Source organism: Cajanus cajan, chromosome 9 (genome assembly GCF_000230855.2).
Source record: "Cajanus cajan strain Asha chromosome 9, NIPB_CcT2T_4, whole genome shotgun sequence".
Classification (NCBI taxonomy): Eukaryota; Viridiplantae; Streptophyta; class Magnoliopsida; order Fabales; family Fabaceae; genus Cajanus; species Cajanus cajan.
The window spans coordinates 54,978,240-55,005,034 of record NC_138525.1 but is presented as its reverse complement, the minus strand read 5'-3'; the positions used below and the strand labels follow the sequence as shown (position 1 = coordinate 55,005,034).

General features: G+C 32.9%; 3 protein-coding genes across 3 annotated transcripts; all 3 read left to right on the top strand.

Annotated features, from left to right (window-relative positions):
- The first annotated feature begins 6,768 nt into the window (after positions 1–6,768).
- LOC109815010 (RING-H2 finger protein ATL43-like) lies at positions 6,769–7,587 on the top strand. Its single transcript, XM_020379579.3, has one exon. The coding sequence runs from the start codon at positions 6,769–6,771 to the stop codon at positions 7,585–7,587; it is 819 nt and encodes a 272-aa protein (XP_020235168.1).
- Positions 7,588–17,420: 9,833 nt separating this feature from the next.
- LOC109815029 (Chaperone DnaJ-domain superfamily protein) lies at positions 17,421–18,798 on the top strand. The gene has a single exon (XM_020379610.3). The coding sequence runs from the start codon at positions 17,547–17,549 to the stop codon at positions 18,552–18,554; it is 1,008 nt and encodes a 335-aa protein (XP_020235199.1). The 5' UTR covers positions 17,421–17,546; the 3' UTR covers positions 18,555–18,798.
- A 5,462-nt stretch (positions 18,799–24,260) lies between these two features.
- On the top strand, positions 24,261–25,283 carry LOC145952183 (uncharacterized). Its single transcript, XM_083064407.1, has one exon. It carries the CDS (start codon positions 24,261–24,263, stop codon positions 25,281–25,283), a length of 1,023 nt encoding a protein of 340 aa, XP_082920533.1.
- The last annotated feature ends 1,512 nt before the right edge of the window (positions 25,284–26,795 follow it).

The following is a 26,795-nucleotide window of genomic DNA, read 5'->3' as shown; positions in this document are numbered from 1 at the left end:
GATCCCTCATACAACATACATACACATATACATACATACATACATACAAAGAGATCCTCTTACTCCAAGACTAAGTTTAGTTAGACTTACTTCGATCAATAACTCATATTCTAATTCAAATATTTTAACGATCCAACCATTGAATTTAAAATTCATAATACATAGATCAAGTCTATATATATATATATATATATATATATATATATATATATATATATATATATATATGAGAAAAAATATGTTTACTCCAAGGGTAAGTCTACATGGACTTACTTCGTTCAATAACTCATATTTTACATCAAATTTTAATGATCTAACCATTGAATTTAAAGGTCTTAATGCATAGATCAAGTATGTAAATTTTTTAAAAATTTGAAAATTGTTTAATATTTCATTTCATTAATTCAAAATAGCATATAACATTTTTTTTGATTATCCTTCAATTTGAATTAATAAAACAAAGTATCAAAAGGTTTTTAAAATTTTTAAAAATTTACATATTTAATCTATACATTAAGAATTTTAAATTCAATGATTAATTTATTAAAATTTAATGTAAAATGCGAGTTATTGAATAGAGTAAGTCTCTTGGAGTAAACATCTCTATCTATATACGGTGAGGATCAAGTTATTTCTAAAATAACTTTTGATGAAATTACTTCTCTCAATAACTCATATTATAGTATATTGAATTTTATACTCATTAGGAATTGATGTAACTAGATGAACCTCTTGTATTAAATTTGCTTTCTTAATCTTTGTTTTATTTCGTTTTATAATGTCTTGTTATACTCTTAAAGCTCTTTTGATTTTTGTTATCTTGAGTTAATGATTTTACTTGGATAGTCATTGAAAAATGCTTCTTAAGTTGTATCAAATCACCCATTGAATATTTTGTTTAGGAATAAAATGAGTTGAATGAACATTTTATTACTATCCATGTTTCTAATGTTTGTACATTAGTTACTTTAGCCAAAAGATTAGTGATTTAGGTGAAATAAATTATTTTAAGCCTATAAGGGATTAAGGTTTGAAGATTTTCAATAATAATTTGAGCAATAGTTCTCTCATTTGGTTATCTTTATATCTCTATCATCAAGTGTTTGATAAAAAACCTAAAAATAACGTTATATTTAATTGCATCATTTTATTGCTTTTAAATTTAATTTATGCATATTCTTATATATTTTGTAATATATAAATAAAAGCAAAGGCTATGTGGTACACTCACATAACATAATGTATTATTCATGAATTTTTACTTGACACTTAAATGTGTCACATAGGTACTTTTATTTATATAAAAAAAATAGATCTCACTTATCGGGACTAAAATGTGTGAAAATATAATTTAAGAGACTTTTTTTTTAATAAACACTTACTTTAGGTTCTAAATTTGTAAGATATTATTATATTATTCTATGAAATTATGAAATGATAAAATTTGTATCAAATTACAAATTGACATTTACATAAGTCTAAAATTAATATATATATATATATATATATATATATATATAATATTTTCAAGGACTAAAACGAAACTAGTTATATTTAATTAATGACTTATTTGACATTATAAAGAATATTTTTAAAATTTTCTTAATTTTTCTTAAAAAATCTTAATTTTGAGGAATAAGATGATAATGTCTTTAAAATCCAATGACTTAAACAACTATTTACTCTTTTTTAATTTCATTAACTTCAAAGTAAAAAATGAGTGAGAACTTTAGGGACCAAATTAGTTATTTACCAAAAAAAAAATTGTGTAAAGCAAAAGGAAATAGTGTTTGTTATTGTTAGAGATAAAAGTGGGTGTTGAGAAATGAAAATAGAATGAGTGAGTGAAGCGAAAGAAAGTGCTACGGGTTCAGAGAGAAACGCAGCAGAGCAAAAATATTATTGATGTATTATGTGTCAAATACAGGACATATATACAGGTGTATAATAACAACTGTTATAAGGCAAATAATAAAACTAAATAATAACAGCAAATATTACGTATCCTTTATATCCCCCCTCAAACTAAACTGGTATGTAGAAACAACATTTAGTTTGGGTTTTAAGCTTTGAAAGATGGTTGTTGAAGGAGATTTGGTTAGAAGATCAGCCACTTGAAACTGTGAAGGTATATGCTTGACTTCAATGAGACCTTCTGCTACTCTTTCTCTTACAAACCACAAGTCAAGTTCAAAATGTTTGGACTTGGAATGAAGGACTGGATTAGCAGTAAGGAGAACAGGACCCAAGTTGTCACACCAGATTAATGGTTGTCTGGTGTGCTACTCTTTCTGTTAATAAGGACTGAATCCATGTAATTTTAGATACTGTGGCAGCTAGGCTCCTAAATTCTGCTTCTGTACTTGATCTGGAAACAGTGTGTTGCTTCTTAGCCATCCAAGAGACTAGATTTTTTCCCAAATACACACAGTATCCTGTTGTAGACCTCATATCTGTTCTGTCCACTGCCCAATCTGAATCTGCAAACCCAGTTATTGGTTGACTGGGTGATTTTTGAAAATGTAAACCTTGGTCTTTTGTACCACTCAAGTATCGTAGCAATCTTTTTACACATTTCCAATGAAATTCCAGGGGTTTGTGCATAAACAAGCACAATTTGTTTATAGAATAGGCTATGTCAGGTCGAGTTATGGTGGCATATTGAAGAGCTCCAAGAACACTTCTGTATAGACTGGGATTGTCAAAGTTCTCTGTTGAATCTGTTGGCATTCTACAGCTAGGAGGAAGAGGTGTCTTTATTGGTTTTGGAATCCTGCATATTAAGTTTAGTCAGCAAATTATTTATATATGTTGATTGAGTTAGAAGCATACTTCCCTGTGTATCATAGTGAACCTGCAATCCGAGAAAATAATGTAACTTTCCCAAGTCTTTCAAAGGGAACAGAGCATTCAATCTGTTAATAAGATTCTGTATTAATGTTGGAGAGCTCCCTGTGATCAAAATATCATCCACATAGACTAATATATATATTGTGTGAACAACAGTAACAAGAATAAAAAGAGAATTATCACATTTTGCTGGTTTAAAACCAAAAGCGATCAAAGTAGAAGCAAGCTTAGCAAACCAAGCTCTAGGAGCTTGTTTAAGGCCATATATGGCCTTGTTAAGCCTGCAGACAAGAGTAGGATGTTGAGTATTGAACCCCTCATGTTGTTTCATATATATATATATCCTCTTTTAATGTACCATTTAAGAAAGCATTATTTACATCAATTTGTCTTATTGGCCATCCTTTTGTAAGAGCAATAGAAAGAATTATTCTTATAGTTACAGGTTTAATAACTAGACTAAAAGTTTCTGTATAATCAAGACCTTCTTGTTGACTAAAACCCCTAGCTACAAGTCTAGCTTTGTGTTGAGAAATTGTACCATCAGGTTTGTATTTTAATTTGAATATCCACTTTGATCCTATTGCTTTCCGATGTGGTGGTAGAGGAACTAAGTCCCATGTCTGATTCCTAGTGAGAGCAAGGTATTCTTCTTTCATAGCATTAAACCATTTCAAATCTTGTAGGGCTAAAGTAACAGTACTAGGTTCTGTCTCAACTATGAGGACTCTAGGTTTGAATATACCAGACTTGGACCTAGTTATCATAGTATGCGAGTTTTCAGTTACATGAGGATCTATGCCATGAGATATGTTATGATGAGAAGTAGAGCCAATTGCTACTTGATTGTGATTGGTATTTTCAGGTATGAGATTTTGATTTTCATCCGTAAAAATTGTGTCATTACCATGATGTGGAACACTATGTACAATAGGTATAGTTGGGTAAGAGATATTCACAGGGTTAGGAGTAGCATGTGTCTCTGTGAAAAAAACTGTTTTCTTTGACAGGAAAAGTTTTTTCATCAAACACCACATGTCTAGAGACATAAATCTTTCCAGATGATGTCATGCATTTATAACCCTTATGAATTGTACTATACCCCAAAAAGATACACAATTGAGATTTTGGATCCATTTTTATCCTATTGTATGGTCTTAAATGAGGGAAACAAACACAACCAAATGGCTTGAAGAGAGTATAATCAGAAAGTTTGAGAAACAACATTTCAAAAGGAGATTTCCATTTTATTACATATGAAGGTATTCGATTTATGACAAAAAGTGTTGCAGCAAAAGCATCAGTCCAAAATGAAAAAGGCAAACCAGAATCAGTTAATAATGTGAGCCCGATTTTAGTCAAGTGCTTATGTTTTCTCTTAGCTGAGCCATTTTGTTCATGAGTGTATGCACAACTATTAATCTATGTTGAATACCATTTTGCTTGAGAAATTTAGAAAAAACAGTGTACTCTTTACCTTCGTCAGTTTGTAAGGTTTTGATTTTTTTATTTAACTGAAGTTCAACCATATCCTTGAATTGAATAAAACAATTTAGAGCTTCAGATTTATTTTGCAAGAAATAAAGCCATGTAAACTTCGAAAAGGCGTCTACAAAAATGATATAGTACCTGAATCCATCTCTACTTGGTGTAGGTGAAGGGCCCCAAATATCGGAATAGATCATTTCAAGAGGATCATTGTAAACAATTTTAGAAATGGAAAAAGGTAATTTATGAGATTTACCAATACAACAGGATGAGCAAACAAATGGCATTTTATTCTCAGCAACAACAATATTACAAGACACCATTACACGTTTCAGTGCTTTAAAAGAACAATGTGCTAGCCTAGAGTGCCATAGTGGCACATCATTACAAGATACAATATTATAGAGAGCAGTGACAACGCCCAATGGTTGTACAATATCAGTGTGTGTGTGGATGGGTCGAAGGTTATCAAAGACATATAATCCATCTTTAAGATGCCCTTTGAGAAGAACCATCTTTGTTTCCTGAGATTTTACAATGCATTCAGTAGGATAAATTTTGACAAATACTTTGTTATCATTGGTAAATTTAGATATACTAAGCAAATTCTTTGATATGTTAGGAACATACTTGATGTTGGGCAATGAGAAGGTAACATTTGATTGAGCAGTATGCATTTTAGAGTATCCTATATGAGAAATTAACAGGCTATTACCATCACTTACAAGGACATGTTGCTTACCTTGGTACTCCTGCTTTGTACTCAGGTTGGAAATGTCATTTGTGAAGTGATCGGATGCTCCTGAATCCGGGTACCACATGTCATCTGCTTGAGCATGAAGAGAAGAGGCCAACATTGCTTCTTGTTGACTCTCTGTAGTGTTGAGATTCGTTGTGTTCTGTTGCGTGGCTGGATCAGAAAGATTCTCATCAAATCGTCTCCAGCAGTGAAAAGCCGAATGTCCATTCTTGTCGCATAATTGGCACTGAATCTTGGGTCCTCGTCCTCCATTGTTGTACCCTTGTTTTACAAAACGGCCCCTTCCTCGATTTTGTCCGCGACCAAAACCTCTTCCTCTGGTAGAATTTGATCCTCCCCTTTTTTGCATTATGGGGTTTTGGGCAAGATTTGCCTGAATTGTTTCAGATTCTTTCTGTTTGCGACGTTCAAGCCGCTCTTCTTGATGAAGCAAGAGAGCTTCAATCTCAGGAACCGTATAGGGTTCGCTTCTCGTTAGACACGAGGTCTCAAGAGGGTCATATTCCTCCGGTAATCCATCAAAAATAAAATCGATGTGCTCTTCTAAAGACACTGGAGAGCCAATCGCTGCCAATGTTTCTGTTAATTGCTTTATCTGCAACAAGTAGTGACTCATCGGTCCCGTTTTACAAACATTGCGAAGTTGAATCTTGATCTGTTTGACCCTTGCCTTTGTTTGGGAAGCAAAATACGTTTTCAGTACACTCCAAATCTGGTAGCACCAGGTGCATCCTGCTACTCGAATCTTGAATGAGGGCTCCATGGATTCTAACATCCATGATTTGAGGAGAGAATCTTGCTGTTCGAAGTTCTTGAAGAGAGGATTAATTCGATTTTTGGTTGCATCTTCCTTCGATAGTAATTCTTAAGGGATTGCATCTGCGCCGACAATGTGTTGCTTCAATTTGTGGCCCTTAATCGTTGATTCAGCATGTTCAAACCATATGAGAAAGTTATCGTCGCTCAATTTAGTGGAGATGGAGGACGAAAACATGTGGGGAAAAAAGGGTTGCGATGCGGAAGCTTCTACCATAGCCCTAGGGTTCGAGAGGCTATACTGATACCATGTTGAGGAACGAAAATAGAATGAATAAGTGAAGCGAAAGCAAGTGCTACGGGTTCAGAGAGAAACGCAGCAGAGCAAAAATATTATTGATGTATTATGTGTCAAATACAAGACATATATACATGTGTATAATAACAACTATTATAAGAACTATTATAAGGCAAATAATAAAACTAAATAAAAACAGTAAATATTACGTATCCTTTATAGTGGGGTTGAATATAATTAATTAAATTCAAGAAGTTTGATATATTTGTCTTTCCTCTTACTACTTACAATCATGCATACAATAACAACATACACATTTCCCGTGAGTTCCTATTTCCTACCCTCTTGGACTAAGTCCTTATCCATGTGATCAAAATAATTTGTTCAAAACACCTATGCATTCGCATCTTAATACGAGTGTCATCACTTAGCTAAAACTTTAAACACAAAATAAAGAGCAACAACACCACCAAAGCTTCAATAGCCTCACATCACATACATACATGGGTAGTGCAACTTCTTCCAACTCATTCAAACACTCACATTATTTCCCATCATCACCCTCACCACCACCTTTGTCCTCATCACCCCCTTAATCGCCCACCACAACTCTGCCATGTCATCGCCCTCAGTTCTCTCCACCAATCACTACTTTGTGCCATTCAAGCCAAGCACAAGTGTTCTAGTGGGTCTGTTAACCGCTACCTTCTCTCTCACCTTCCTTTTCCTCCTCTACATCAAGCATTGCAATGATGGCAACACCTTTGTCTCTCACTCAAGTTTCCAACCCTCACACGTGCGAAAAAACTCTGGCGTTGATCGTGATGTTCTAGATTCGTTGCCGACTTTCAGATTTGAGTCATTGAAGGGGCAAAAGAATGGACTCGATTGTGCTGTTTGTCTCGGCAAGTTCGAGGATTGTGAGGTTTTAAGGTTGTTGCCCGAGTGCAAGCATGCATTCCACATGGGGTGCGTAGACACGTGGCTTTTCACACATTCCACGTGTCCGCTTTGTCGCTATAGGGTCGAACCTGACGGCGTTGTTGATGGGTTAGATGTCGAGAAAGGACAAGACAACGATGTGTCGCGAGGAGAAAATGAGAACGCAGGCACGACGTCGTTTAGGAGGTCGTTAGACAGTGTGGTGGAACATGGGTTGGAGTTGGAGCATCGTATTATTGTCTCACCTTGCTCCAATTTGCGGGGTAGGGTTCACCAACGATGGAGTGATTTTCAGCCACGTGATGCATTGTACTTGACATCAGATATGGTCACGTGGAAGGCACATGGGGGAGGGGGAGGAAGAAGAAGGAGTGATAGTAGTAGTAATGTTGTTGGAGAGGTGATGGAGAACGATGGAGTGATGAAGAATGTGAGGAGTTTGTCAAAGGTGACAGGAATAAGGAGTGTTCAAGGTTTACTATTATTATTCTGACTTGGATATACTATCACGATGCGGTACGTGTTTATCTCATTGCATGCATGTTTGAAAATACAAGTTCAAAGCCAAAATGATGCCAATGACGTGAAAGTCATCTCTAGTGCTTCACATTTAATGTAGAAATTACATCACATATGTATTTCCAAAATTGTTGTTAGTTCAAAAAGAAGATGTTAATACATGATGTAGATTTTAGTTTAGATAAATCATGCAAGAGGGAGGAGAAGATAGCATTTTTGGACCTGATAGTACTAATTCTCTACCTTGCATTTGTATTTTGTTGCTTCGAGTAGGATTAATTTCACAATAATCAGTCAAACAAAAATTATAAGATGTTTTTTTTATTGAATGAATTTTTTTTTAGCGGTTTCTACTTTCTATTTTTGTTTAAAAGCATATATTAAAACATTGAAATTTAAATGAAATATGCAATTAGTTTTCTTTTAACAGAAAATATGCAATTAGTATGTAATGAATGTTAATATTACTCATTAAAAATGAAGGGTTTGTAAGATAGGTGAATAATAATGTATATATTACAAACCAATAAGGCCGGTCTAATGTTGAAATCATGTATTCTAAGTTTAGTACAACCATTATTAAAAAAAAAAGAATGGAGTGCTCAGTATCAAGATATAGTCAATGTTGAAGAGTTTGATAAGTTAATTGTCAAGAACATGATAGATATTTATTGATTAAAAATATGTGATCAAAAGTTTAAATACACAAAAGTAGAAAAATAATAGCATATTGGTAAAATACCTAATTTTGGTCCTTTATAATATTTTAAAATTTTAATTTAGTCACATTTTAATTTTTTGTTTCAATTTGGTCCATAATAATTTCAATTACTGTAATGTCAGACCTTCCGTCCAAATTTCTTAAACGGAGTTAACTGTTGGTGATGTGGATGTCATGTAGATACCACATAGATGTGTAGGTGGATGCCAAATTTCTTTAATGTATCTAGAACCAGAACGACCCGTTATGATTGCACTCGTGGTGTGTCAATTGTGCATTTGGAACGGCCCGTTCCAGATGTAGTAGTTAACACACAACGAGTGCAAGCAGAACGGGCGGTTCTGAAACCAGAAAGACCCGTTCTGGTTTCAGAACGGCTTGTTCTGGTTCTAGATGCATTAAAGAAATTTGACATTACATTTACGTGGCATCCACGTGGCCAACAGTTAACTCCGTTTAATAAATTTGGACAGAAGGTCCGACATTGTAATAATTTAAATTATTAGGGACCAAATTAAAAAAAAAATTAAAGTGAGACTAAATTGAAACTTTAAAATTTTATAAGGGACCAAATTAAGTATTTAACCTAACATATTTTTTAACAAATATTCTATTTTGGCTGACATTTATAGATAAAACAAACATATAAATAATATTTAATAATAAAATAATTATCAATTTTTCGTTAAAATAAATATAAATAAAAAAAATTTGTATGATCTTGTTTAATTATAAAATAAAAAATAAAAAATATAAATTAATAAAAATATGAGAAATAAAAGTATAATTTGATATTTCACATAGAGAAGCGAACACTATAGTGAAGAAATGAATAATTTATTTTATCGGTATCAAATAAAATAAATTAGATTATATATTTTAACATAAATATGGTATATTATTCACAACTCTTTAGGAAAGACAATGTAATTCACTTCAAAAGTTAATGAAATTTACTATATACCTTGGCAATAATATATATATATATATATATATATATATATATAAACTTTAAATATTCATGACAATAAAATTAAAAATCGTACATAATCACTTACACACCCATACAAAAATATAATAAGAAAAGTAGTTAACAAATATAAACTTAATTTAATAATAGCAGTAAATAGATATAAACTTTATCTTTTATTAGTAGGATTGAAAAACTTCATATCTTCATTAAAAATAAATAAAAATAAAAATAAAAAATAATAAAAATATATTAATTCAATTAGTGTTGATTGGTCTTTGAGCCTTAAGTTCAAGCTGTGATAAATTTGATAAAAAAAACATATTAATTTTAAAAAAAATTAATAATAAAAAATTATAATAATCTACTAAATATGAAAATTAAGATAATTACTAAAACATTTATATATTATTATAGATTTCATTTCCATCAAAATTTATTTTTGTGTCCTTTTCTGTTTAAATAAATATGTTAAATATTAAAATAGTAAAGAGTTTAATGAATTTTTTTACATACGAGTTTAATAATTATATTTTTAATGTAGTCAATGAATCAATTCATATGATTTATTATTATTAATATATAATTATGTTTCTTATGTATTTATCGGTTGGAACCTGTTTTATTCGTATGTGTGGAAGAATATATGTTGGAACAAACAGAAATGGAGGTAAAAACTTGGTTTCAGAGGAGTCAATTTTCTTTAACATTTATATGTAAATATTCTAACATTATAAATAATTTATTTTCATTTATATTTTCTTAATCTATTTTTTTATTACATTATATATCAATTTCACATATATTTTTCCCCTTTTCTTTTTCTAGATATAAATTAATATGATAGTTTTCATCTATCTATCTATAAATTTTTTTTTAATGATTTTAGGGGCTGTCTCTAGGGAAAAATTAGTCTCTTAAATGAATGTTAGAAAAATGTATGAATATAAAATTTAATTATCTAATTTATTATGATTAAGGAAGTTAGTTAACTTTTTGTTTGAAAAAGACAAAGAATAATTTATTAATATGAGACTATTAAAAAGAATATCACGATATGTGATTTTCACTAGCAGAAGCAACAAAAACAAAATGTTCAAATCCAAAATATCCTCTCCTGCAATGAATGTACAAAATCAAAACTAAAAAGGCTGAAAATAGTAAAGAGAGTGAGAGAGAAAATTAATTCACAAATAATAAGAGAAAGTAAGACTATGCAATTCTTCCAAATGCAAGACAAGTTGCTTATTTCGCTTGCAAAACGAAATTTAACTCTTAGTTTTTGCTCTTATTCAGTCCCAAGATCTTCACTTCATATCCTCAAATAATTTCTCAATACAAAGACTTGTATTTTTAAAGACACATTAATTTTTATGTAGGCATAGTGAACACAAGAAGTTAGTTAACTTAGTTGATAGTATTAAATTTATCTTAAATCTAATTTTTTTCCCTCTAAATTATCTCTAACATAACAAGGCTTAGTCTACCAGTTACTTGTTGAATTAAGGGAAATGATTTTAAACAAGAATATTCTTTATGCAAAAATAGTTGGCCAAATTACATTAATTATTAGCTTCTTTGTTTTTATTTTTTATTTTTTGGGTAAAGATATAAAAAATTACAAAGATGGTTGAAATGAGAATTGAATCTAAATTCCCTTATTTCTAACTATCCCAATTCATCATCACCCAATCATAGTTTCTTTACTTTTGTTACTATGTGATTTTAATTTTTTTTATTTTAAAATAGAGACATTTAATTTTTATTATTTAAAATATAAAATTTCAGTTCTATTATTAATTTAATATTGATTGACCATTAAGTTTTAAAGTCAATTTATGACTTGTTATCATTAAAATTCTTGATATGACATTTAAAGATTATTTTAAAAAAATAGAAGTGAGTTATTAAAATAAATATAAATAAAAATCTTTTTGTATTTTATAAATTTAATTTTGTATTTATAAATATCACGTATTATCTTAAGTGGTACGAATAAATATTCAAATTTAATGGTAAATGAATGTTTAATTAATAGTAAAATCGAAATTTCATATTTTTAAGTGTATAATGATAGAATAAAATTGTAAATCAATCTATAAACATCAGGACAAACTTTATTCTGACCCTAAAAAAAATTATAAAATATTTTTAAATACAATGACAAAATTTGGTAAACACTAAATTCAATCCAACACAAAAGAAAAAAGAGAAAAGAGAAATAAGTGTAAATATAATAAATGAAATGATTTGAAAAAAAAGAGAGAAATAATAAATATTAAACAAAAAAAATGATAAATAAACGTGTTTAAATGTCACTACTTTCTCTGCATATAATTAAAAATATTTATATTTATATTTTGCACTAATAAGATCTCTTAAAATATTTTCATATATATTTTCTTAAAAAATATTTGTTTCACAATTAGTAATGCTTTTAAGTCGTTGACTAGGCGTGTGGGAAAATTTAATTTGTAATTTGTAATCATTGAAAGAGCATAAAAAAATGTAATAATTAGTTATTATTATTATTATTATTATTATTAACTAAAAAAAGAACTTCATATTTACATTGTATTGAAATTAAAAATGTAACGACTCGCTATGATTCCTACACTTATTAGAATCGCACTAAACTACTAATGAATTAAAATAAAATATTAGACGGGATAACAGTATATATATACATATATAAGAAGAGGTAAAATAATAAATATTTATATACAAAATAACACACTATGCATATACAGTCATCCAACAAATACTATCCTAGAGTCAGTCAAACACTAACAACTGTTACCCATAATGGTAACTTTGACACTAGGAACAAAATCCCACTCTCTGTAGCGTTCACCACAACCAGCTCTAACCTAGCCCTGATCTGCTCTCATACACGATATAATCATCGCAGTCCATCCACATGGAAACAGAAGGGTAAGCTAGAGTTCAATAAACAACCATACAAGTATAGGTAATGCTATACTACTCATTCGTCCAATCATCATCACAACACAACTACACAACTTATCATCAAATCTCAACTATCAACTCATTCATATACATTATATGCAATTTAAATGCAACAACACATGCAACATCAACTAATGCGTCATCACGCATGTACAATTAGGAGATCTCCAACAACTGAGGTTGAGCAGTCTAGGTGGCATAAACCCTACTGAATCCAATATTTGACCAATCTCAACCAGGTCAGGTATATGACATCGTTAGGAACTCCGAAGAGAACCAGGTATAGACAACAATAGGCGATTACTCGGGTGTGCCACTTAGACTCGGAGGTCCAGTACTACTGTCAGGATAGAAGGGTTTGGGTATGGGTCTACCATTGCCTTGGTCTGCATAACCAATCCACATATGGAGTTAGCACACCCACTGCCCTCCAAGTACCACGCACCCTCCAATACCTAATCAAAGACTACATCTCTAACTAGATATCTTACTCAATTTGGTCATTCAACCATGACATGGATCGACTACTTCCATATCGCCCACACAATACTAAGAGATTCAACTTTAAAATAACTTTCAACTTATCATCTTAGTACTATATATCTCAACATAGGACATATATCTTCACCATATGTCCCCAACTTTACAACTTTACAACTATAGGCATCATAACAACTTTACAACAATAGCCATCTTTACAACAATAAGCAACTATAGTCATCAATTTCAACTTCAATAACTTTAAGACAACATTCAACTTTACAGCAATAAGCATCTTTATACTACTTAATTAAACAACTAGAGCAACTATAGTCAACACAATATAAACTTTACGACTTCACAACAATAGTCATCCGATAACTTTAAATCAACTTAATGCAACTTAACAACTTTAAACGACTTTACAACAATAAACTACTTCAACTTATACATCTCAAATTATTAATAATTCAACAATAAACAACATGAAAACAACTTAGTTTCACCAAATCCACAACATATAACAACTTTAACAACATATCACACATTATCAACACACAACATTTTCATCACATAACACAACTCATACTACATGTTTACAACCCATCTATCATGCCAACCTACACACCCAAACAACATCAATCAACCTAAGCACTCAAAACAATTTTCAACTTAACCAAATCACTTATTGTGAAATGGAAACCTTCAAATAAAATAGCATATATGAAGTTATACTACTCCTTATCATGCTCATTTTTATCTCATATGAAAGATAAGAAGATTTCCTATAACTCTCATGAAGACACCAATTCCTAATTCCATCATCTACCTTGTTAAAAATTATAAAAACCGCAACAGCTATAACCAATGTTGGCAGCTTGACCCCTGTTCACTAAAACATCTATATCTGGAGTTCTAGACCTCCTTTTTGGGTGATTCTAGCGCCATTGGAAAGCTAACATCCAAGGCTACAACTTTCATGAAGACTTAAAGACCAAACATACTCACGCCCGGCGCATTCAGATCATGCTCGGTGCCAACTCAAATAGAGACTCACAAGAGTCTCAACGCCCGGTACGACTAGCCTCGTGCCTGACATGATTTGATAATGGTGGCCCCGGATGAATGCACGCTCAGCGCATGTTCAACCAGAAACCTCCAAAAATCTTGAAAATTCCTTCAAAACCTGAAAATCAACAACTTCAACCACATGCAATCCATGAAATGAAATGCATAGACTTCATACAACTCAAAAACAACCTTAGATCTAACATGCAACCACACCATGCATCAAAATCATCAAAGAATCCCGTTTTTCCCAAAACCCCAAAAAATGAGTAATTCTTCAATTCAAACAATGATTCTCAACATTCTTACTCCAAATGAGTTCCTAAACTCACATACAACCAATGAATCTATAATCTAACTTTCCTTACCTGAAGATTGGCTCTGAACAACCAAGAATTTGGGAAGAAGAAAAACTTTCCTCCGAGCTCGACTCCCAAACTTCAATCCTTTAAAATCAAGCTTGCTAGCCTGAATTTCAAGAGAAGACAAAAGAAGTTAGTGATCTAAAGAAAAAGAATAATCAACCAGAGAAATTTGAGAGGGAAAGAAGTTCATGGACCCAGAGTCCTTCTCTCTAAAACTTCTCTCTAGTTTCTTTGAGAATGAACTTATGAAATTTCTTTCTCAGAGAAACCTTTATATACTCTTCTCTCTCTAGAGTCAACTAAACTCAAAAATCTCCTCACTATGTTACAAAAAAATAATTATTTTTATGAGTAGTTATTATAGTTTAAAAACAAAATAATTAAAAAAAAAGAATAGGAGTTACCGGTAAGAAAATATAATTTTAAGTTGTTAAAAAAAATTAAGGAGAAAATAATTTATATAAACATAAAAATAAAAAATAATTATTTTAAAGACATTCCTTGATAAAACGATATAGGTAATATAGAAAATTTTATGTTGATATTACATTCACCATCGTTCTTTATGACTGGTTTAATAACATTTTTATACATTATTTATTTCATTATTAATTTTTTTTCATAATATAAAACTATTTTCTTTTTATATTTTCAAACACAATTTTCTAAAAAGTTTTATATCCCTATTCTGGTATACCACTTGAAACGCAAATTTTCTTTTTTCTTTTCTTGTGGGTGTTTTAAGTAGATTTGTTTTGTTAATATCTTATTTTTGTTACTACTTTTCTGCATATTATTTTGGTAAATTTTTCTGTTAATTTGACAAAAAGGATGTGATTCTTTCCTTAAATTTGTTGAAAATTCGTAGATTTTTTTCTTCGTAATCTCATACAAATTTTGTTTTGTATAATAAAAAATAATGTTTTCTTAATTTTTTTTAAAGATATAAATTTTTTTTCTTCGATTTATTTGATTTAGTAGTAGATAAGGGAATAAAAGTTGTTAAAAAAATCTTTTAAAAAACGTGTCATCAATAAAGTAAAAAACTATTTTAATTTCGTAAAAAATATTAAATAAAATAGTTAATATTTTCATAATATTATTAAATAACATATTAAAATTTGTTACATTCTAATTATTTATTATATAATTTTGATTTAGCCTCTCCAATTTTTTTCCTCAAGTTTTCCTTTGTTGTTATTAAAGGTATAAATGGTTAATGATATACTTAGAAATTTGACTTACTCAAACCAACCCAATTATATTTTGGCAAGTTGGATTGGATAATTTTTATGTTACCTAATTATAATTTGGTTGGGTAATGAGTCAAAGAATTTACTAGGTGATGAATCCGAACTAACTCGACTTATAATAAATTATTAATTTAAATTAAAAGTACTACATACAACACAACATATAATACACTTATTTACATATATTTAATTATACATTTTTTTTCTATAAATGTTATAGCAATAAGTTGATTGACTAAATTGAAAAAGTATAGAACAAAAAGAATAACTTAATTTTATTTGTTATATAATTCAAATTTTGTTATTTTAGTGACATAATATTTGTTTGTTAGAAATATTTGTGATTTGTCATGTATGATTATTGTAATGTTATATATAATTAGAATTATATATTTTTTTATGCATAGTTTAAATTATGTATTTTAATTTGAATTAAATATTTTACTTTTATCTATTTTTTTCAAATTTTCAAATATATTATTTTTTAATTGTTCGATCTGATGACACAACTTATAGTCGAATTTGATTGGTTAAAAAAGTTTACAAATCTAACTTGAACCAATTCAATTTTATTAAATTTAATTGAGTTAAATATTAAAATAATTTAAATCTGACCTGTTCACACTTATAATTCTATCTTTTCTTTATCATGACTTTATTTATTATATTTATTAATGATAAATAAATAGGCATAAAATACATTGTTGATTAAGTTGTTGCATATTTTTGTTATAGTATCAATACCTTTTAAAAACAAGTAATATACAATAACTTTTACAACAGTTTTTGCATTTCCCTCCATTATTAATAAATGTAATAAATAAAGTTACAGGAGATGACATAAAAAGTAATATTGTACTCTTTTGTCACAAAATGGCTGTAATTTAAACATTGAAAAGATGTCACAACATGAATAATATTCTCACCTTTTAATAATGTAATATTAATAATTTTCATTAAGTTGTTTTTTCACAAAGTATTTAACTACTATAATTAAAACTAATAGATTTATTAGGAGGGTGAACCATTTAGTAAAATTGTATCAAAAGTGATAATTTTTTTTAATGTTTGTGTATGAACTTTAAATTGCAATATTATAGTAAGAGAGAGTATAAGTTATAATTGTACAATTTGGTTGTGCATATATGGTTATTTTTTTTAATAAATAATGATACATGTATAATAAAATTGTGCACCAATTTATATAATATTATTTTTGTGTGTATTTTTTTCTACTATTAATAAATATTTCTCTACGTTATAAATGAAGTGATAAAGAAACATAAACATAAAAAAGTGATGTTGTATATATATAATTATGCTTTTAAAATTAAGAAACTAAATATTTTTATTTTAAAATAAATAATAATACATGTATAACTTCATTTTTTTATTCATCTCTCTTCATTATCACTTTATTTATGATGGAGAGAGATATATTTATTAACATGAAGAGAGTTAGACAAATAATATAATAATATACAAATTACTACTATATAAAATCCTTATTATAACACCAATATAATTAATTCACCAATATATATTTTAAAATTATACTGAAATTAATAAGATACCTAATATATATTTCTAAAAAATTTGTATTTATAAAAAGAGACTATTTATATTTTAAAAAGTATAGACTAAATAAATTTTTACTTACATTTTTAACTCAATAAATATATTTAATAAATATATTTTTTAAAAGAAAAAATTAATATTTGAGACATAAAAAATTAAGTCTTATAAAAAATATCAAACTAATTTAAAAAATTGGACTTAGTGATTAAATTAATTTAAAAATTCGAGTTCTATATTAAAAATTGAAAAAATATATAATTTTATTGTACATGTATCAAAATTCTTTTAAAATATGAACTAAAATTGCACATATATATATTTTTAAAAAAAGATTAAATATAATTTAGCCAAAATATTTAATACATTATTTATTACATGTAACATTTTTTTTCAATAAATTAAATTGGGACAATCATCGTCTCGAATGTAGCCTCTGATAAAAAATGTCTCCCTGTGTCCTCAACGAGTGAGTGCGTCTTCTTCAGTCAGTCTTCGGCCACCGCCACCGCCACCTTCACACTGAGCAGAATGCAGAGCGCCACGCGAGTGGAAGCGGAGCGCCTCCTGGGGATCTCGGAGAAGCTCCTCCAGAACCGCGATCTCATGGGTTCACGGGAGTTCGCCATCCTGGCCCAGGAGACCGAGCCCCTCCTCGAAGGCTCCGACCAGATCCTCGCCATCGTCGAAGTCCTCCTCGCCGCCGACAAGCGCGTCAACAACCACCCCGACTGGTACGCCGTCCTCCAGGTGGACCGCCGCTCCGACGACCTCGACCTCATCAAAAAGCAGTACCGCCGCCTCGCCCTCCTCCTCCACCCCGACAAGAGCCGCTTCCCATTCGCCGACCACGCCTTCAAGCTCGTCGCCGACGCCTGGGCCCTCCTCTCCGACCCCCTCCGCAAATCCGTCTACGACAAGGAACTCTCCTTCTTCTCCCGCGTCGATTTGTCCGTCCCCGGATGGGTCCAGCAGGAGAAGCTTCCCGTCCGCAGGACGGGCCCTGGGCCTGGGCCCGGGCCCAGCGCCCGCAACAGCGCTGCGGCCCGCGACGAGATTCACGCGGACGAAAACTCCCGCAGGAGAAACTCCACTTTCTGGACCGCATGCCCCTACTGTTACCGTTTGTACGAATACCCTAGGGTTTACGAGGCTTGTTGCTTACGCTGCCAGAATTGCGAGAGATCCTTCCACGGCGTGCCGATTCCGTCGCTGCCGCCGCTGGTTCCCGGCCAGGACGCTTATTATTGCTGCTGGGGGTTTTTTCCCATGGGATTCGTTCTCGGAAGCTTCGGTTCTCCGGAGAAAGAGGCGGCGGCGGAGCCTCCGCCGCCTCCGCCGCCTGCTACGCAGCCGGCTTCTACCTTACCGAACTGGATGCCGGTGGTATCAGCCAACGGCGGGGAGAGTGCACAGGCGACGCCTGTGCCGGTGGCGAGGGTGACTAGATCGGGGGCGGCGGCGGTGGCCGGAGGTGTTTCAAACGGGACGGGGCCGAAGAAGAGAGGGAGGCCGAGGAAGTACCCTTTGCCGTCGTGAGGGAAGGGTGGAGAGTGGAGAGTGGAGATTGTAGGTACTATTGTTGTGTTGTTTAGTTTTTTGTTGTTGTTTTGTAGATATGGTTAACTGGTTGTCTCGTCTGGAGATAGATTGGGCTTTGGGGTTTTGGTTTTTGCTATGGGGTTCATTGCAATTGTATGTATGCCTTGTTGTTGAGGAGGAGAACGATGTGGCCAGTTATCTATAGTTGAAATTAGATTCACATGGACTTTGAGGATGTTAACTTTGTTTTGAATGGTTTTGCTTGCGGAAACTAATTTTCTAAGTTAGCACCTTTACTGTCATCAACGTACAGTTGTGGTTCCATTGAAACACTGTAAATGTGGGTGCTGGGATCTTGATTGTGGTTATGTTACAGACTTTGGCCATGGTAGAGTTGTTGTTGCCATTATATTTTTCGAGGAATCTTGTTGTGGAAGTATGTAGTTACGTTTGAATTACCATTGAGCACTTAGTTATGTTTGAATTACCATTGAGCACTTAGTTATGTTTGAATTATCGTTGGAGGATGCTTGTTGTTGGAACTTTTTGCAGTGTGATTTTGGAAGATTTGCTTGGGTATTCCAAACATGCACATAGTTGTTGAGTTGATTTATGTTAAAATTCTTAACATGAGATGTTTGAATTACTGTTGGAGGATGCTCGTTGTAGGAACTTTTTGTAATGTGAGTTTGGAAGATTTGCGCTGGTAATCCAAACATGCACATTGTTGTTGACTTGATTTATGTTAAAATTCTTAACATGAGATGTTTGAATCACCATTGGAGGATGCTCATTGTAGGAACTTTTTGCGATGTAGTTTTGGAAGATGCAAACGTGTGTGTAGTTGATTTGTTTTATGTTAAATTTATAAACATGAGATGTCTGAATTACCGTTGGAGGATTGCTCATTTTAGGAACTTTTTGTAACATACTTTTGGAACGGATAATCCAAATGTGCTCGAAGTTGTTGACATCTTTTATGTTAAAGTTCTTAACTTGGAATGTTTGAATTACGGTTGCTTTACCGTTGGAGGGTGCTAGGTTTTTTTTTATTATTTGTAATGTAGTTTTGGAAGACTTGCACAGAAAATGCCAATATGCACATAGTTTTTGACTTGATTCATGTTAAAATTCTTAGCGAGATGGGTTGGATCCAGTCCCATGCTGATGCTTTATGTCCTTTCAATTTAGATTTTGATAGATATGATGTTGGATTACTGTTTTGAATTGATGAATAAGAATGCGTGTTTGAATTAATCTCAGTGATTTTGATTTTGCACTGTAATGTGTGTGGAGGGATGTGAATTGATCATGTGTGTTAGTCACCTGATAAACACTGCTGAGTGCTGAGAATAAGGAAAAATGAAGAGAATTAACATACCTTCGTAATGAGAGAGTTTGGTATCTATAGGCTCTTTGTGGGTGGCCATTGCGCTAGAACAAGTTTTGTCTCTAGTCAGCTATAAGGTCTTCTCCTTCTTGTGCTATGTGATTTTGCTCCTCAAGCCTTTTTTTACCATTGTAAAATCAGACAACTGCACTGCAATGGCTATTTGGATTCACAACAATTGCAATTTTCTTCTTGCACATAGTGAGCGAATTGGAAATGTTGGATAAAGACCAGTCAACTCTAATTCTGATACAAGTTGAGTGTTAAAATTTGAGTCATTTAATTTTCATCCTATGGTTCCAATGCTCTCACTGCGGAAATGTGTGGAAATTGTGAATCTGAATCCTGGCTAATGGCTTTACATGATGACTATTTTTTGCAATAATGAAGTGCTTTGTGAACTTGTAAAACCATTTGAAAGTACAAATTGGGAATATAGCTTAATGCTCTCATAAGTGTTCATCATTGTTGTAGTAGTTATTACCAAGTCTAAACATTTCATTTTCTTATAATATAGTCGTGTCTGCTTACCTTTTTCAAAGCATTTGTTTCCCTGTAATATCTAATCAGAAGAAAATTCTATCTAGAGGATGCTTCAACCCGAGATTTACGTATGCGGAATCAGAAGCATCCAGTTTAGACGTTATATACATTTAAGTGTGAGACTTCTGATCAAGGCACCCATTAGTAAGCACAAAAAGCCATTGCTGCATTCAGGGGCTACATTCCTTTGCAAACTGATATTTTATGTAAGCACTATGACCTATGAGGATTAATCAAAATCCAACACCGTGTAGCTTGATTTTATGCAGTGTTCAGTGGCTGGTGAGGTCATCTACTATCTCGTGTCGTGCCGCAGGCTATGTTGCATGGGCATGGGTATATATCAGATATAGATACGAAATGACTCTTTGAAAATTGAAGACATGGGTGTGTTAATTTTTTAAGCACAGATATAAGTTGATTAAAGTTTCTATATTTTTGTTTTTATTTTTGTCCATTCAAATAATGCGTTTTTTTTCTTCTAATTTTACTCTAATTTAGTAATTTCTCTATATCTATTCTCTTTATTTTTTTTCAAGTAGGCTCGATAAAAATTTACATAATACATATCTAAGTATCATAAGCACCCTTAAACTTGTTGCTCAAGTATAATGGTGTTGCCAAATAAATGTATGCTAAGCACTTTATCTTGAATGTGAATACTTATTTTCGGATATGACATTTGTAAGAATGCCACAGTGCAAACTCAAATTTGTGGCCCCAGAACTAAATATCTCTTTTAAAGATCATTACTTATTTGACTGCAATGAATACAAATGAAAAGAAGCTGGATCAAGATGCCTAAAACTATTCATCACGATTCTTTTATTCTTCGGTGCAAGACATAGCTCAAATTATATGAAGACAACTGGGAACCGCCCAATCAGCTATTTTTTCCTCTATTGTTTTTTTTATTTCTCTGGGCCAAGCTCCAACACCCACTCATTGATGTTTGTATTCTTCTTGATGCTGTTAGTGTTAGTGGACCCAGCAACTAAATCGAAGCCCATAAGATTTCCTCACCTTCCTTTCCTCTTCTTGTTGACAATGTATTAGTTTGTTTAAAATTAAAAGAAAAAAAAAGAGTGTTTTTGTAAAAGAAATAAATTTTTAAAAACAGATAGAAATTATTATTTTTTTAAAATGATTATTTTATTAAAAAAAGTGATTTAAAAAATATTAAAACAAATGGGGTCAACGTTGGATTGTAGATGTAAAGGGCTTTGCACAAAGATCAACAGAGCTAGCGAAAACCAATAGGTCTTAGTAATTTACTACTCCAACCCAATTTAATGTTTTTTTAGTCTTCCAAATGCAAACGACTTCTTAACATAAAACCTTTCTGTTTGATGGCAAAATACCAAAGTACTGTTTGAGATGTTATAAATTCTAGTAAAATTATTTTTGTTTGAAATTTTATTTTTAATAAATAACATATATAATACATTATGTATATTATCAATTATTTCTAAGAAATTATTGTATAATCTTAATTATTCTTCTCATGATGTCACACGTGTAGTTTAATTAGTATTATTAATTTTTTTACTATAAATTGAAAAACTCTACTGCAAGATTTGATCATAAACTGTCTAATAATTTTTTTTTCTACTTTATTCTTCTTCCGTTTTTTCTTTCAAAATTTACAATCTTGTTATATTTCGAGTGACAGAAACCAAACCACAAAATAATTAAAAAGAAGAATTTATTTACTTACAAATAATTCCGTAGTACAAGATGAGAGGATAATTACAAAGGGAGGTATTTGGAGAGAGATAGGCTATAATCAGAGTGTAGAGGATTGATTTTCTCCTTACAATTGAGAGGTCTTTATAAATACAAAGGTTGAGAAATTCAAACAAGAAAAATTGAATAGGATCCACATTACTTGAAAACAAGATTTCCTTAGAGAATTTTTATGTCAACAAAGCAACTGGCCAACAAGGACTAAAAAATAATTCTTTTTTTTTTCATTTTTCTGATTCTATCTTCTTCTTTTTTACTTATTTTATTTTAGGCTACACCAAAGATCAATAATTTTGAATTGGACATGTGTGCTTCTTGTAAAATCCTGTTCTTTTTAAAAATAAATAAATAAATTATAAATTAGAATTATTTGAATAAAAATGAAATATTTTTTATAAAATAAAAAGGAACTCATCAATCTATTATTTGATAACTCACAAATTTTCAGTTGATATATTAGTTCGTTAGTATGAGTAGAGTGTATTAAAATTTTACATCACTTAACTATATAACAAATATAGTATATATATATATAAAAGGGAGAAATATTTCATTTTATAAAATTTGAGTTAAGTTTGTAACTAAAATCAAATATTTTATAAAATAATAACTAGGTGTTGCACTTCAACCATGGTAATGGAAAAATAAGCAAGAGTCAGCATTATTAATTCATAAGTGGCACCGATAATAACAGCATGATTATTGCATTTTAATGGGACTCAGCACCTTTTTTAGGTTATATGTGTACTTTTTTTTATCTTTTGGGGATTCATGTGTTTCTCTTTGTATAGTTGAAACATGACATAATATAGAGAGTTGAGAGTTGGCATAGCGACAATAGGGATGCATGCAGCTTTTTTGGGACAAGAATCAGACCGACCATCCGTAAGGGTTGGTACTGTGACAAATTCTTTCGCCTTAACTGTTCACACTTTTGTCTCACCTTTTTCCCTCCCTTTTTTACTTTCTCAATTTTTGAAACCTGAATATTGGAATTTCCAACCACAACCTTTCATCCAGGTCAGTTTTTCCCTGGTTCTGTGCCACAGAACCAACAACATTACTCTCATCTTATTAAACTTTATTATTAAATTATTTTTTTATTTTTTATTATTTAGAGGGGAGAGATACTGATGATAGTTCCAAAGACCGATGTTTGAACTTTGAACACTGAAGAGTTAATTTTGGCGATAAATTCAAAATCTCTCTTAAAAACTAATGTGAATAACTGATGGTACTATAATATTTAGATAATGGTTCTGAGAATCTTTATGCTTTCAATCTGTCTAGGTTGAAACATTATGATGATTGGATTTGATTTTAAAAACGTATATAAATGATCGATGATTTTAAAACTTGTTTATTTCATTTAAAAAAGAAAACTTATCACCTAAAAAGACCACAACGAAAACTAACCTAACTATGAGTACATGTACTTCGATCTTCTTTACATAGACAAATCTAATGATTCAATTTTTTTTAATAATTTAACTAGAATTGTAAAATTACGTACTTAAAGTAAATATCTTAAGTCATTGTAAATTAAAACTTCTTAATCTTGGAAAGTGATTTGTATTACTATTTGATGTAAATGAAGAGAACAGTCTACACCAATTCATCCTCGCATAGTTAAGAGCACATGAAAAATGATTGCTATCTATAAATCTTTTGTATCGTGTTAGTGTGTATAATCAAGAAGGTCATGAAATTATGGAAGAACTTTTTCCCAAACCCTATGTATTTAGCTATATTAATTCGCACATACTAGCTAGTACATTTCTAAATTTAAATTAGGATCTAATATAAAAAAAGTAAGTTACACATTTAACTCAATCTTATAAAAATCAATTTAATATGAAAATTATTATTTTTATTTATATAACTATTATGATTATACACAAAATTAATTTTTGAAATAAAAATTGTTTCTTATTTATATATACATATACTAACTAATTTCTTAGTTTTCCTTATCCGGACCTTTTGGAAAATATCCAAAATAGTTATAATTTTGGATTTGGGGCATGCCTGTGGAGAGGATTTGGGGCATGCCTGTGGAGAGTCAACCACCATCAGAACCGCCGGATGGGGGCGCTGGGAGCTCCAAGATGAGTCAGACAATGACCTTCAAGGAGAAGGTACTGGGTGTCCCGACTAAGCGGGCGATTGTTCGTGATCTTATTAAGGAGGGGGCCATGACGTTGGAATTTGAGGGTGGGGATCGGCTGCTACCCAAATTCAGCATCACGGCACCCACGTTGAAACAGTTGTGTGAACCATGGGAACAGTGTCTAGTGATCAAGTTGCTAGGGAGAGATGTGGGGTTCTTAACCTTGCGGGACAGGCTACCTGCGTTGTGGAAGGTTCAAGGAGGTCTCGAGTTGCTGGACGTGTCAAATGGCTACTTCATGGTGAAGTTCGATTTGGAGGCGGACAGAGAACGGGTCATGCACGGGGGCCCTTGGATGCTCTTTGATCATTATCTGATTGTTAGACCATGGTCCCCGGAGTTCGTTGCTTCCGCAACGAAGGTCGACAGTACTCTCGTCTGGATCAGGTTTCCAGGTCTCGGGGTTATGTTCTATGATGAGAGTGTGCTCCTAACAATTGTTTCAGCAATAGGGAAACCAGTCAAGGTGGATCTTAATACCTTGAACATGACGCGGGGAAGGTTTGCACGGGTCTGTGTCGAGATAAATTTAAACGAACCCGTTGTAGGGAGGTTTTTTCTCAATAGTGTTTGGTATAATGTGGAGTACGAGGGATTACATTTGTTGTGTTCGTCGTGCGGCTGTTATGGGCATGTCCTACGAAATTGTCCGCATGCAACCAGGCTTGAGCCAACAGCACACGGCGTCGGTGAGCAGGAGGTTACGGAGCAGCAGTCAGGGGAGCCACCGCATGGTGCAGTTTCTGTGGCTACAACAGCTGAGAAATCAGCTCCGCATGTTATGGGGGAATTCACGCCAGATCCGCACGGGGAATGGCTGATCGTGAAACGGCGAAATCGGAAACATAATCTTGGAAAATCGTTTAGCAAGGATTGATATTCACCTCATAATGGGAAGGCGGATATTAAGGAGCAGGATCGTGATATTCCGAATTACCCCACGAAGGGTGTGCACCTTGAAGCCGCATCACGTGTGAAGTTTAAAAATCCACGTGCCGTGAGGATGCCTTCACGTGAACAGGACCATGCACTTGGATCCTCGCGTGGTGATGGGGGCCACACACCGACTATGAACACACCAATTATGGGATCCCATATTGATAGCAAGAAACGTAGCAGAGGGGAGGAGCTTGGTGCCCATTCACAGCCCATTCTAGCTGGCGCGAACACTGTAGTAGGTTTGAACATTCATAAGGCCCAAAGCGCACAAACCCGTCCTTCTCTCGGTGACCCACGGGTGCAGGAGGGACTAACGGGGGGCTTGCACCCGCGTATGACAAACAATGTGCCCCATTTAGGTTACACGAACAATGAACATCATGTTTCCGATGATAGTGGCCAAGAGATACCAGGAACGGAGGATATTATGCAATATGATCAGCCATTGGAAGAGGAGGCCATGATGGCTTGAGTATCTGTCGTGTCTTACCGTCATTAATGAATACAATCTTTAACATTTTAAGTTGGAACATTCGAGGGGCTGTTAATGCCAAAGGTAAAAGGAGGGTTTCGGAGTTAGTAAGGCTCCACCACCCAGCTATTTTTATTGTTTTGGAAACCCATTGTCAGTTTTCTTCGGTGGCATCATTTTGGAATAAGTTGGATTATAAGTTGTGTTTTAGTATTGAGGCTACGGGGCATTCTGGGGGTATTTGGGTTTTGATGGCGATGTCTTGCTCTGCTATTCTATCCAAATTTGCCTCCCACTCTCAGGCCATATCGTTTACGGTTGTTGAAGGAAGCAAGAGCTGGGTGTGTACTGCCGTTTATGCTAGTCCTCGAGTGGAACTTAGACAGCGGGTTTGGGCTCATCTTCGGGAGTTGGGGGGGCGGATTACGTTGCCATGGTTAGTGCTTGGGGATTTCAACGAAATTATGTTGTCAACGGAGTGTCGGGGTGGTCGATTCTCAACGGCAAGGGCCTCACAGTTCCTGGAGGTTTTGAATGATTGTAATCTTCTGGATATGGGGGCTAAGGGTCTTCGTTTTACATGGTATCGGAATCAACGTGGGGTTGTGCTAGCAAAGCGTTTAGACCGTGCAGTGTGTAATGTTGCGTGGCAAGCAATGTTTCCAGAAGCATATGTGGAGAATCTGTGCAGGGTCTACTCTGACCACTGCCCTCTTTTGTTGCGGAGTGAAGGATCAAGGGACAAGTCTCAGGATCGACCCTTTCGGTTCCAAGCTGCATGGGCCACTCACAAAGATTTTGAGCGAGTTGTTAGGGAGGCGTGGTGCCGTAGTACGCCGACCCTTGCTAATGGGCTACAAGTTGTTCGAGTAGATGCCATCAAGTTTAATAAGGACGTGTTTGGTAACATCACTACTAGAAAGAAGGCTCTCCAACGACGTCTCAAAGGGGTACAACTACAACTCGAGAGAGGGGATT